The sequence below is a fragment of the Seriola dumerili genome, unplaced genomic scaffold (genome assembly GCF_002260705.1).
Source record: "Seriola dumerili isolate Sdu_G_001 unplaced genomic scaffold, Sdu_1.0 BDQW01000052.1, whole genome shotgun sequence".
Taxonomy (NCBI): Eukaryota; Metazoa; Chordata; class Actinopteri; order Carangiformes; family Carangidae; genus Seriola; species Seriola dumerili.
The window spans coordinates 915,929-930,445 of NW_019174307.1; the positions used below are offsets into that span (position 1 = coordinate 915,929).

Genomic DNA, 14,517 nt, shown 5'->3' on the forward strand with positions numbered 1-14,517 from the left:
CCAAAATGTGACATGAGAAGAAATGCTGATACCTGCTGATTTAATTCTGTCATAGTGACATCTGAAAGTGATATTCAACAAGGTGAAATATGATAGAATAAAGTGGAATGAAAAAAAGAAATAGTAGAGATAATTTCTGGGATTTATTTTATATTTATTAAAGTCAGACTAAGGATTATATTGTTAATAAGTGCATGAATTATCATTAAGTTTTTTTACTGAGTATTTTCGTTCTTTTGTCTGATGATGAACAAACTTATGAACGTGATGCAGATTTTTAAAAAAAAGTTAAAGTTAATTTCAGACTGCAGCAGAGAGGAGAGAAAGAAATGAGAGAAGAAGTTGAAGTCTGATGAGTCAGTCTGACTGAAATGTTCATTTATAATCATGGAAATATTTAACACTGTGTGGATAATCTTTCTAATAACAGACATCAGAGGTTTAGTTTTTATTTGCAGTTGTGGTCACTGAGTCTCCTCGTGTTATTCTGAGCTGCAGTGATGAAGAAGAGTAAAAGCATCATCACTATCAGGAATCCTGTCCTAATCTTTGTTGAATTAAAATGAAGTTATAATAGTTATTATATATTTATTTACTTTGATAAACTCTATGTGTATTTATTAGAAGCTCTGTTTTAAAACTAGAGTGGGCATATGGAAAGACTCAAACAGCAAAACTATTCCACTGATTTATATAAATGTTTACTGATCTTTATTATCTCTCACTTTATTAGTTAACTTTATTATTAAGTCTTTTGTCCCGTTCAGGATCCTGTAGGAATGATGACTCAGTTATTTCCAGTGATCTGATTGGTCAGTAGTTTTGCTGTTGGCAGGTTTTGATCTAATACTGTGAAGTTTACCTGCGCCCGGGTTGGGAGTTCAGCGTAAGTTACCATGGTGATTTACCGTCGTAGGACTTAAACCCCAGCGTTAAACCTAAAGTTACCTGCTTAACCTCAAAACCTGCTTTGTCGTACAGGCCTCTGCTGATTATAGCCCAACCATGAACAACACTGAATGAAGCAGTTTCACATTTAAAGTCAGTGTTTGACCGACGTGGACAGAGACGTCAGGGAAGAGTTGGGAGCTTAGATTGATGCTAACCTTTGTTTTGATTGGTTCTCTGATAACTTATGAGTCAACAGGTTTTTACCAGCAATTAACCACACAGGTGTCCTCTTAAACAGACCAGGGAACTAAAACCAGTAGAAACACCCAGTAAGCACCTTCACTTTAAAACCAGTGATTAGCAGACGCTATCTTATGAACCAGACGTTCAGCAGGTTTTCAACGGCAGCCGAATTATCCACAGAGGTGTCCTCTCCATACCAAACGGACAAGGGGGTTAAAACTGGTAAGCGAATAAAGCAGTTTTACTTTCAAAAGGAGTGATTCGTCAATGCTCTTTGGTGGACACAGGATGACTGGGAGCTGAGCTGTCTAACACTTTTTAGCCTTTTTTTTCTCTGATAATTTAAGATCCAGACGTCCGATGATTAAAATCCTTCATCTGGTAGTTGAATACTACCATGGTGTAAAAACTGTAGGTGGCTTAAAACCAGATAAAAGTTAAATTTGAGCTTCTGGTAGGCAACCACAACGATGACCCTCAACAAAATATATAACATAGGTCTTCTCATTTTTATACATTTAATGTGGAAAAGTTACATATTATAGCTTTAACCATGTGAAAGGAGAGCCAACCTCCATTGCACCATAGACTCTGAGGCTGTTGATGGACTGGTGACATTAGTCAGTTTGATGAAAAATGACAGCAGAATACAGTCCAGGTCAAACAATCAGTGGAGTTATGCTTTGAAGTTGCACTACAGAGGTTTTTCATACTTGGACTGTCAGAAGTAAACCCAGAGAGGGAAACTATGTACAACTGCTGAATGCTGATATGTATGTAAGTGTGAGAGAACTTTATTGATCCCTTTGTAAGCTTTGGTCTAACTCAAAAAGACAATTGAGGTCTGAGTATTTGTTACAGTGCAGTGTGTGAGTTATGTGTAGCTGAACATGCTCAGTTTATTCATTTTTCTTATTATCATGAGAGCAAATTTGTAAGCGGTTAAAGATTCGGTTTCTTACACAAGGTTGCTTTGCCCACACACACACAGCATTTGATCGACGTTTTGGTGGCTGCAGTTCCAACACAGACACAGCTAAGATCTCCATCACTGCTCAGGCTCTGCTGCAGCAACAGAACATAATACATCCAGCTCATTCCAGCTCCATATGTAGCCATTACACTATTGTTTGCTCAGGTGAGGCTGAGTACTGAAAAGCCCTTTCACTGAACTCTGGAACATACTGTATGCTTCACATACAAAAGTACACCATACTTTGTTCACCATAGCAGTCAATATTTTTTTGCCCTTGATGTTAGTATTCCAACAGATATTTTCTGTAATGAATCTTGTCCGTGTTTGAAATCATCGGCCTCCGTCCATGTCCTCTAACAGGGTCCTCAAGATCGGCACGTTGGAGTGGTACCACGAAAACGTCCGTGCCCGCTTCAAGCGTTTTGGCAGCGCCAAGGTGATGCGATCGCTCTTCAAGAGGTTGAGCGGGGAACACAGCTGCACTCAGAGTGACCTTGGAGGTCAGTGGTTTTTATTCTGTGGGTAGTTTTCTGCATAAGTAAGTGTAATGATTTGCTACTAAACTGTTTTTTTGAAAGGTTTTACGGGTTTAAATCCTTAATCCAGATGTGAAATTCTGTATGTGATAACTAGATGAATAATACTCCTCCTTTACTCAACAAATACTGTCATGGTGGCCTGTCAGCAAAGAGATTAACCTGCTCTATGATTGAAACTACTCAGTGGCCAACAGTTAAACCCTGTGGTTATTGTGGGAAGCTGCTATGTGGGAATGTATATGTGAATGTTAAGCAGACCGAATCAAAGGTTACAAACCTGGTAGAGTGTCAGGTCTCAGGTCAAGGCTGCTTTGAAGGGGCAGCCTTAACAAATTTCCATCTGTTCCACTCATTTCTTTACAAGCCCGGAGGAGGTGCTGCAGGTCAGGAGCTGAGTCTGCTGGAGTCGCAGAGCATTGCTGGAAGTCTGCTTGAGCTTACCATAAGAAATCCCCAATAAATGAAAAGGCTTCAAGGAGATTCAACAGCTGCACATTGTTCTATAACTGCATGGAAAATATGTATCAGACTTGTATCTGATACATATTTTTGTATCAAACTGGAATCACACACTTCAAATTAGTAAAACTTCACCATGACCGGTGCATCACATGTGTGAATGGTGTCAAGTTCAAGAATTGGACTTGGAAATGCATTTTTCCTAATATAGGTCATAGACCTGATAAACAACAAAATACAGGTTCTTTATGTTAATGCATGCAGCATAAGACATGATCATACCCAATCGTATGCTATGGCTTTCACCCAGTGTAACCTACAGGAGATTAGACAGCACTCTCCCACTATAATAAAAAAGAACGGTGCTCATTCCTCCAGCAGAGTCCAGAAAATTGAGGAAGCTCTAACAAGGAGCACTTAAGTTGTTGTGACAGCTCCTGGTGGCCCAGCACTTTACCAAGACGCTTAATGTTGGTGTTTTACTTTAATTTGTCACCCATCTGTCTGTGAGACCCTTCATTTTTGTGACACTGAGTCACCAGAATGAAGTTTCCTTTCTCCTTCTCAGATAGTGAGCAGTCATCAGCAGGCTGCCAAAATCTGTCACGGGGTTTTTCCGGCTCTGGCTTGTCACAGCTGCACTGAGTGCTGTCACAGACCAGTCTGTGAGGCCTGGAAACAGCTCAGGCCATGTCCTCCACTGTCTGGTTTTCTACCAGTGGGCTTGCACCTTTAGAGACATTATTACCAGAGATAGTAACGTGGTGTTTACGTTTGCTGCCCATGTTTAAAGTCTGATGCAGTGACGGTATGACTTGCTCATGTAGCATCGTCAATATCCTGTAGCTATACCCAGAGCAGAGATACACGTTTGTCTATTAGCTTTAAGTCTTATAACACACAGCAAGTCTCCAAGTGAGATCATAGCATCAGGAGATCACTGAATAACGAGGAGATAGCCTGGACCCCTGGTACTGCTTACGCTGAGTCACCCTTGAGGATTTTGGGAAGGCACACAGAGAGAGTTGGTTGGCCGGCTCAGCCCAGCAGGCCTTGTGATCATCCAGTCACATGTCTCCCATTCTGTGCCTGGAACTGAAGGATCCAGTCCTGCAGGGCTCCAGCGACCAGAAGCAGAGAGAGACAGACAGAGAGAGAGAGGGAGGGAGGGAGAACAAAACTTTTTTTTTTTTTTTTTTTTTTGTCATGTACTGATGTGGAATCCAGCTCCTCCAGAGTGCACAGATGCAAGATGTAGTTATGAAACACGGCCATAAATACACATGTTAACAGATACATCATGTTTAATACGATCAGCAACTCATCACATGTAGAGATTCATGTGACCACCTGGATTAAATTCAATATGCATGACTGTACACGCTCACGAACACACACACACACACACACACACGCACACACACATTCTTCTGCTGTCTTTTTACTGTATGTATTTCGCTGTGGTCCGTTGGGCCCCCGTAGCTCGGAGGGTGTCATCCTATGTGCACATGGGCGAATGTAACAATGATGTTACAACAGTGTCTTTGTTCACATACGTTGCATAAAAAAGAAAAGTAAGTTGGCTACAATTACTCCTTTATTTAATGCTTCTACTGCTGCTCCTGCTTCTGATTATTATTTTTTATGTGGAAAGTAAAGACTGTCTGAATTATCTCAATTTACAGAGCAGTTTTCTGTCATTAATGAATGGCAAAATTCACAAAACTCTCACCTCATTGAGTGAGAAGGTTAATTAGAACAATCCAGTCAGCTTTTAAGATGTGTTACATGAAATTTTAATGCAATAGAGATAAAGCAAGTCTTCTCTTCTCTCTTTGTTTTCCAGAGCCACATGAATACGACACACAGAGCATGCCTGATGTCCACGTCCACAGTAAGTACACTGAACTAAATGGACAGTCAGGAAGGTTTACATATTGTTGACAGACACATCTTTCTTTTGGTTTTAATATACACTGTACAATGATGCGCGGAGCTAAATGTTAACGTCAGCATGCTAACATGCTGTCAGTGCAGTTATGTTTAGTTATGTTACCGTGTGAGCTTGTTAACCTTTGCTAATAGCAAACAAAGTACAGCTGATGAAAGTTTGTCTTTGGACAAATGCAGATTTTGACCTCCTGATGGCACTAGATGAAAGCTCAGGGGATCACCAAAGTCAATAAGATTCATCCTCTTGGACCAAGAATGTCCACTTAACGTAGAACTTTGTCACTGTCTCGCTGTCAGTGCCATCTCTAGTGTCATGCTGCTAGTGTGGCTATATATATATATATATATATATATGACAAAGTGGATATTTAACCACTATTTGACTCAAGATTTAAGTTTAAATATTATTTTCTGAAAATCTGCGTGGGGGGACCAGGATTCATGACCTCATATGTGCATGTATAAGATCCTGGCTACCGTCCTGGTCAGACACAGGAATCATTTTCACTTCTTACCTCCTGGTCGTAATTGTCCATTAGTGCTTTGATTCTCAGACATTTTTGATTCTGTTTCTTTAAGTCTTTGTGGTCAGAGCTGAATTACAAACCAGACAAAGCATCTGGCTCATGAGGCCCCACAACTCCAGGGGGTCCTGACGGCCCTGTGTACATTATGTGTTAGCTGGTTTGTGGTAATTAGAATGATTGCAAATAAAAAAAAAAAAAAACATAAAGTAACGTCCTGCATTATTACTTTATTGTCATGGTGAAGGGCCCTCTGTCAAAATGTACCTGATTTATATTTCTAAATAACTTTGTGTTTCAACAAATTACTATAAACAGGGGTCAGTCTGAGCCCACACATTTCCTTCATCCTGAGGCCTCCTAGAAGGTTAATCCAGCATGTGTGTGGTCCTCTTTAGATCCATTCTGGAGTCATGTTAATGGTTGAGAGCTAGTTTACTGACTAGTCTCCTTAGGCCTACAATAATGTTTTATCTGAATATTCATGATGGTAAATCCAAACAGAGGGATTCTGTAAGTTTAGTTTGATTATTGAATATTCACATTAGACTATTAAGATTCAGACTTTGTAGTTTTGAATGTCTTACAGTGGGTACAGTGGTTTGGGAGCAGACCAAAAGGTCCTGGTTAGGCTGGCACAGTCAGTGCTCGCCTGGATTTTATTCACATTGGCACATTAAGAGAACAGGAGAGGAGCCTGGGAAGTTTTTCTCAGGCAGAGACAAGAAGATCAAAAAATGTTATTATTAGCCTACTATTATTATATCATTATCATTAGAGTCTGTAGCAAAAGCCACATCAAATTCCAATTCATTCATGTTGGAAATTATAATGAATTAATGCAGACGTTTACTGTACTGTTGTTGTTCTGCATAAGCTTGAAACTTTATCTTTATCTGTTGATCTGTGAAGCTTAATGATGACCGTTTATCTCTCCCCACAGTTTTTCTTGTTCCCAGTCTTTTATCCTCTCTCTCTGTTTGTATTCAAGAGAATTTACTCATAAACACTATCATAAAAAGAGGCTGAAAACACATAATGTTCCTTTCGTTTGCCTCTTAGTGCTGTAGTTTCTCTGCCTGATGGGAGAGGTGCAGTGTGCATCTCAGTGTAAAGACAAAGTTTCTCTCTGTTTCCAGAAATCATGTGCTTTTTCTTGTGCACCTTAGGGTTAACACTAACATGCCTTCCCTCTGTATCAGCAGATGGATATGAGGAGCACAGTATGGATGCAACAGATTCACAACAAGGGGTAGGGCAACTCTTCTCTTTTATATAACTCATTTGTCTTAGGGTTGAAGAACTAATTCTAGGCTGCGTCTGCTTCTTTGCTGTGCTGTGCTTTCCGTATGAAATATCTAAACTTTGTTTGCTTGTTAAGGACATTATGAATAAGTAAACAGGTATCTTGCAGGCATTTTGTAGATACATAGGTTTTAGTGAGTTTGAGGGCAGCAGAAAAAATTCCAGTGATATGCATCATAAAACAAGAAAGAGAAACCTGATTTTACTCACACAGCAGGTCTTTAGTAGATCTGGTATTTTTCACTCTGGAAACCCGCAAACAATTCTGTACCTGGTTCACTTATGTTCTGTTGATTTCTTGTCCACACCTGACATGTTTACTGTTTATTGATTAAGATATGTTTGGTGAGGAAAATCAAAGCTCATCTGCAACACAATAACACAATTTAATTCATGCTGAAATCATGTTTTTTGAAACAACGCTCTGCTGTGCTCAGCACTGATCTTTATCACGCTGACAGCTCCTTCCTCTGCTGAAAAGCAGAGGTGTTTTCTACACGTGTAATCTACGTGATATATACCAGCCCTCGTGAACAACTGGAATGCCTTGACAGCTGGTGACATCGAAGGTTAGGCACGGTCGAACCGGCGCTGGCCGCCATGTATTGTGGGTAAATACCAGGCTGTCAAACATAATCGCACACATAAAAGAGTCCAAGAGGAGTTGAAAGAGCCTCTGGTTCAAGTCCTGAGATTGTAAAAAGGGGCACTGAGTCCACTGGAATTCATCATAAAACCAAGACTACTCCTGTTTATACCACAGCCTGTGTAATGTAGGAGCCAAGCTTTGTTTATTTTCAATCACTGCAGCAACTGTCAAGTAGAAAAATTGTTGTCAGGACTCTTGGGCTCTGCGGGGTCTCTGGATGCTGCGTCTTTGTTTACAATGTGTCTAACAATCAATGATTTATTTATATTTTACATGATAGACTTTTGATTAATGTTACAGTAAGAAAGAATACGAGAAGGCCAAGTGGTCCTTCCTGCACCCCGTTTGATTTCACTTAGAGAGAGAGCCATCTGCTGGTCCAAACAGAGTGCTGCCTTTTGGGCCACTTAAAGGACACTTCACTGTCACATTCACCTCTCCAAAGAAACTGCAGTGCAGGTACAGGACTGTTTTTGGAGCTTAGATTCAGTGTCTTGCTCAAGGCTTCCTGGGTAGAGTGGAGGTCCTGTCAACACAGGGTTTTAACATGTCTCTAAAACGAAGTCCCATTCTTTCTAGGCCTCATAGCCAAATAGCAAGACATTCTCTTAACCCCAGTTTGTGCCTTTTATATATTAACATTATATTTGAGTGACAGAACAGAATCTTTGAAAAACCCAGGGGGTAGTTTAACACTTACAGCAGTTCTCAAACACTCTTTGAACCATGTGGATGAAAAAATAAGCTGTTTTTTCTTATCTACACAAAGATGTTAGCCAATAATAACATATCCCCTTTGTACAACATGAACCAAAAGTTTAAATAAATATATTATCAGTCATACTCACTTTGCAAAAGTTTTAGGTGCTAAAGGTAAAGTTCAAAATTAAATGATTAATATAGTTCTGTTTGTGCTCGTTGTCCTGCTGCAGAATAAATCTAGGGACAGATCAGGCGCCTCCTGTTGTTATTGCATGAAGAATGTAAACACTTAAAAGTGCATAAAACTTCTTATATTAATGTTAATTTCCAGTGTTTAAAATTTTTCATACAAAGTAAAGTTTTAATATTTTGTTTGCGTTTTACAAGAAGAGCTATAGTACATGTAAATTCTGGGTAAATGGAAAGGACAAACCGGGTAAAAACTTTTTTTTATTTGTGCAGATATGCAGATGTTTAGAAGTGTGTGAAGATGTGACTCAAACACAATGATAATTCATGAGAGGAACACACTGATGCTAATATTCTCCAAAAGAAATGACTTGCATGAATAAATGCTTTTTAATGAGTTGGTTACATTGCCAGCTACATTCTTTCATGCTGTGGAAGAGTCAGTGCGTCAGTGTGTCAGTCTCTTGCAGTGGTGTGGTTTTCTTTGGGATTGTATCCTTCCTCTCCTCTTCATACTTACCTTTTAATTTTTATCCTCTTTCTTACTTTTTCACTGTCTCCTCTCTTTCGGTGATGGTGATCCCTTTCTGCTGTCAAAAGATAAAAAAAGCCAAAAGGCGGCTAACTGTCGATCCCTTTGATTTCGGACTGGGCTGTGACTACTCCGTCGATTCCAGAAGACAGTCAAATCAGGTAGAAGCTGGACAACTAACCACAACCAGCTTTTCCCCAAACCAAAAAACTCTGCATGTCTTCACACAAGTCGGCCTCTGTTCCTTCTCGAGCCTCTTTTTGTATTCTTTTTTTGCCAAACATTGACTACTTCAGCTAGAGGATATTATATTAGTGTTGAGCGCCGTCATTATTTATTCTCTTATCTGGCCACAAGATGCCCATTGTGCACAATATGCTTATGTGCAGTCTTGTCAGCTCATTAACAGAATTCTCTGCATAAAACCAATAAAACCACAATGGCTGGAGCACAATAGACTATAAAATTTCCAGTGATTACATCTTAAAAGTAAATTTAATGCAGTGTAAAAGCCTGAGGAGCACATGAGATATTGCAGTATTGCCAGTAACCAATGTCATGTAAATCCTAATAACATAAAGCCATGCCATTAAAACAGCAAATGAAGAGGTCTGTTTGCTCAGCTGTAATTTTATCATAACATTTATGAAAACTGAGAGGTACAACATGAATCACTGCTGTGATCATTACATTGCAACCCATAATACTTGGTGATCTTTGCTTTAATTACAGTATTTATATCATTAATCAGTACAAGAATCTTATTCAATTTGCATGCAAAGCCTAATAACAATTATTGACTTTAACTGGTAACTTACTCACTGACCATGTACGTAAATGTTATCAATTTTGGAGATTCTCATATAATCTAAGATGAATGTTTATATCTCGTTATAAATGTAAAGCAGCAGTAAAGTAATTTTCCAATGAATGTCACCAAATTTATACCTACTGCTTTAACCCACTTCCTTTCTCTGATTTACTGTTTATATGTTAAGTTTCTAGCTAGCCAGAAATAGCGGCAGCAGCAGCTAATGTGAGCACTCACCATCCTTTCTTTCTTTCTTTCTTTTTACCACTCTCTCCATTCTCACTCCCAGGCTCCAGGCTCCAATGACAGCATGGTCATGGATGTAGCTGTGAGGGAGTCGATGCTAGCTGAAGCAGACATGGCCTCTGTTTTCCACCAGATTTTGGAGGAGCAACGCAAAGGTCTGGACTTGGGAATAGCTCCATAAGAAAGCCACAACAGATGCAATTCATATGTTAAGGAACTCATACTGTACAGTTCAACAAAAATGTATGTGACGATAGCTAGCTTACTAGGCTAACTGTAGCTGGCCAACTATTTGGCAAATTGACAGAACAGCGGCTTTTGTCCACTTGGCATAATTCATTTTGATGTATTATATATATATATTTGGTAATATAATGTATTTTTTGTTGTCAACACTTGTTAACATAACACAAAAATCAGTTTCTAGTTGGTATAATATGTCAATGCTTTGATAATTAAATTAGCCTTCAAGCTAGTTGGTTTGCTAGCTAGCTAAAAATGGCAATTTGTTTAGTTTTACAGACTCAGCTATTCCAAGCCATTAGCATAGGCTACATATGTCACATCATGTTAGCAGGCTGTTCATCAACAGCACTTTTTGTTCTCTCTGAACATTAACGGTGCCATGTTATGCATTCCTCTACAGTCTTTTTTCTATATATTCCACTGATAAGCTACATGGTTAAAATTTGTTAACTACTTTGATGGTATGGATCCAAAATGTTTGCTAACCTAACGATCCAGTGATAAGATCCTTTGGGCGGATTCATCTGTTGAGCTTTGTTGAGTTTACTGAAAAAATAATTTTGTTGTTGACCATACAGTGATAAAACTACTAAATACAGTGTTGTTTCCCCATGAGGTTAATTAGCTGATATCACATGGTCATAAAACCTACCTACTTTGCTATTGAAAGTAAGACATTTTCATTTGATAGCCATGAGATTGAGTTTGAGAAAAAGAAAATCCTCACTTTACTGATCATACCCACGTTTTTCTGTTATTCTAGATGACCTTGTGTACTCAGACAGCCGAACTGTCCCGTCTCGCTCCGTCTCCCAGCTCAGCTACTCCTCATGTGGCAGTGGTAGTGCAGGGGGACCCCGGGGCAGCAGCAGCTACCTGCCTGGCCCTGATGACTCAGAGGAGGAGCACGACCACTTCCAGCCCTACCCTCTCTACCAGTCTCACCCAGGCCTTTGCAGCCACATGTCTCAGGAGAGCCTGAACTCAGCGAACCCCCCACCACAGGTCTTTAATATGCTTCATATTAATATCTCTAATTGATCACGAGAAATCCTCAGTGCATTACATTCACTTGGCAGCTGCTGTGGGACACTCATAAATACAGTTTGGAAGGTTTTTCTGTTCTGTGGGAAACTCTTTCTTATACATGTGTGTCTGCATACCATACCTATTACACAGAAATTAGAAACTGGAAATATGACATTCATAGTTAATAATGTTCAACCTTGCGTAATCAAACCCCACTACTCTCAGATGTGTCATATCCACCAATCAACTTTATTGATGTCTATACAACCCATATGGCTTTTAATGATAGTAAATAAAAGTTTAATGTTCAAGATTTTTTCTTTGCCACAGTTCATAGAAACCAATCTTTTATCTTGTTTTAGTATGGGACAAACTAAATAAAACATCTTGAAGCTTTTATAATATTACTATTTCACTATGGGAATTACTGGATAGAAGTATAACTATTACCATTTTTTCTTTTTTTTTTTTCTTTTTTTCCAAGTATATTTGCTTTTAAAGATAGTGTAAGCATAGTCTGTGAAAGGAAGACACCGGACAGTGACTAAAGTTTGACCGCATGGTATAGTGCTGAGCTGACTGTAGCGTGACGTTTTGGAAAGAATTTGCTTCATTTATATGAGCCAGTAAAGGGTTGGATAAGACCATAAACATGAACTTAACCTTACATGAAAGATTAATAGTTTGGTACAAAACCCAGTTTTATTATAATTTGATCTCTACAACAATTAATTGTGGTTTGGAGTCACATTTCTGAAAGACAACAGCTAACAAAGTGAGTGTGTACGCTAACACACACACACACACACACACACACACACACACACACATACACACACACATACACATGCATCATGCTGACACGTCATTGCGTGATGTAGGGAGACAGCTGCTACATCAGAGGAAAGTTACATACATTACATCAGGGTCTATTTATGTGTTGGCAAACAACTCAGTCCCTTGAAAGGATCAAGACAACTGTTACTGATCTGTTCATGAGAAGCAGATAAACAAACCATTATTTTGACTGACTTTGAGTTGAATCAATATGTCTACATGTGTCCTCATGTGTCCTCTGGTTTGGACTTCATGTGTCTTTGAGTTGATTGAGACTATCTCCAGAAGTTCCTTTTTACTTTCTCAAGTATAATCGTCATCTCTGCTCAGAATCAAAAGATGTTCTTTGTAGTTATTAGAGGTAAGAAATATAAAAACCAAGCATGTGATTGATCTCTGTGGGTGGGTGGCCTGGTGTTATCAGTCCCACCCGGCCGTGTGCTGATTTCCACCCTCAGCATCTTGTGTCATGGCAAATTTGTCACACTGCGAGACACAAACCGGACACTCAGCCCAGACGTGTGCCTGTCGGACATCAAAAACAACTGTGACATTTCTCATTGGCTACGAGTTCGCAGCTTAGTCAGAGAGCGGGTGCTCATCCTCACACGAGTGCCGGCTGCACTCTGTTTGCTTGATGCTTATTTGGAAAACATTCGAGCCAGCAATTTAACTTGAAAGTCCAGTGACGTGTGCGATTTGATTATGTTTGTGGAACAAGACATCAGGATGAGTCAACAAGCACAAATTCTGTACAAGGCCAGGGCACAGGAAAAATGGTGTAGAGCAAAGTTAAAGTGTGTTTACAGGTTATACAGACAAGTGACAAATTAAAGGGAAAATCTGAATAAATGAGTGGAGATAAATAACAAATGTGAGTACTTCCATACAAGGACTGGGTGAATGAAATCTATGTTAATCATACAGTATATGTGGTCTCAACTAAAGACTTATGGACTGACACATCAGACAGCACTAACATGACAACCAAGCAATAATGTGCAGAAAAGGTTCTACAGTTAGTCATTTCAAAGTTTCGCTATTGCTACATAGCTAGCATTAGCATTAACAGCTGTTTACTTACCAGTCAAGAAGAAACATTGTGAGTTCAGCATCAAACTTAATTCATTTACTCACCAACAGCTGCCTCCAGAGGAAAGCAACACTAATGTTAACTGTTGTCTCTATCACGTCTTTTCTTCTAATGAAGTTAACATGCTAACCAGCTAGCCCTAGCCTGTCTCGTCACTTTCCAATAGTGACTCACTGTAGCCCCCAGTCTGCCCTGAGGATGTAGCACTGCTCAGAGGACGTATTATAATTCAATTCAAATTCAAAATAACTTTATTTATCTGTACTTCATTTGTGTAAAAACATCAGTGCAAACACAACACATACTAGGTAAAACCAAAAACATAAATTCAGCTTAGCAAGTGTGAAACAGTTTAAGATAGTAAGTGTGCTTAAAGTAGTCGAGGAGTCAGTAAGATCAAGCCCCAGGCTACCTCAGGCATTAATGAGTCTGATGGATGCCACCACAAAGCTTGACATGGCCTGAATATGAGGGACTTGTATCTGCAGCCTGAGGGTCGTGTAGTGTGTATAGTATCTGAAGCTATTTGTAGTCCTTTCATATTAGTCCATCTGCTGTAGATGCTGCTTAATGGTTCTTGCTCCAGTCCATTGATTTTGCTGCTCATTCTGATGATTTTGTTGCAGCCTCTTGTCTTGTAAACACAACAATGGCTGAAGCTCATGTCATCAATCACCACCACCCGCTCCTGCCAAGGAACCTCATTTGGTGGCAGAGGAAACTTACAAATAGCGCCTACAAAACCTCTGAAATTGATCAATCAAAGTTAAAACAGACAGAAAGAAAGTCATATTATTTCTTAAGAGTTAGTAATTTGCTTCTTCGGGACTGTGTGGGTTTTGATTTGATTGGCCTGGCAACATAAGCAAAACACCCCACAGCTGTTATCAAATTAGTTTTATTTAATTTGGCTACGTCTGATTGGTTAATGATAATATGTGACTTCACATTTTCCAACTGAGCCGCATCCACCACTGCACTGAGAGGAGCTCAGAGAAAAAACAAATGCAGAAATCTTTCATGTGGAAAACCAAAACTTTGTTCATGTAGGAAGCCATCACTCATAATAAGAGGGTGATTGAGAAAGCATGTTTTCAGGGTCATGCAACAAGTTGTTGTGCCAATCATGAATTTACCAGTTAAATCATTACGTTTAGGTAATAGGCAGTTCAGGTTCACAATTGGGTCAGGGTCTGGGTCTTGGAATCCCTACGAATCGGGGGGTGAGGCTGGATTTGGACATAGTCTCAGAGGAACCGTTGTCTGAGAGACACAACTCAGGTCAAGAAAGTT

The 14,517-nt window shown here is 39.4% G+C and overlaps 1 protein-coding gene across 3 annotated transcripts in view; it reads left to right on the top strand.

The window, feature by feature from the left end:
* Positions 1 to 14,517, top strand: part of LOC111218504 (melanophilin-like) — a 44,143-nt gene that overhangs the window by 18,232 nt on the left and 11,394 nt on the right. For 2 of the 3 annotated variants that reach the window (XM_022740837.1, XM_022740838.1), the window contains exons 4-9: positions 2,471 to 2,610; positions 4,955 to 5,002; positions 6,788 to 6,837; positions 9,031 to 9,123; positions 10,063 to 10,174; positions 11,029 to 11,270. In XM_022740837.1, coding sequence (XP_022596558.1) covers positions 2,471 to 2,610; positions 4,955 to 5,002; positions 6,788 to 6,837; positions 9,031 to 9,123; positions 10,063 to 10,174; positions 11,029 to 11,270 — 685 coding nt within the window. The remainder of the gene's footprint in view (positions 1 to 2,470; positions 2,611 to 4,954; positions 5,003 to 6,787; positions 6,838 to 9,030; positions 9,124 to 10,062; positions 10,175 to 11,028; positions 11,271 to 14,517) is intronic. The other variant, XM_022740839.1, reaches the window with a different exon arrangement.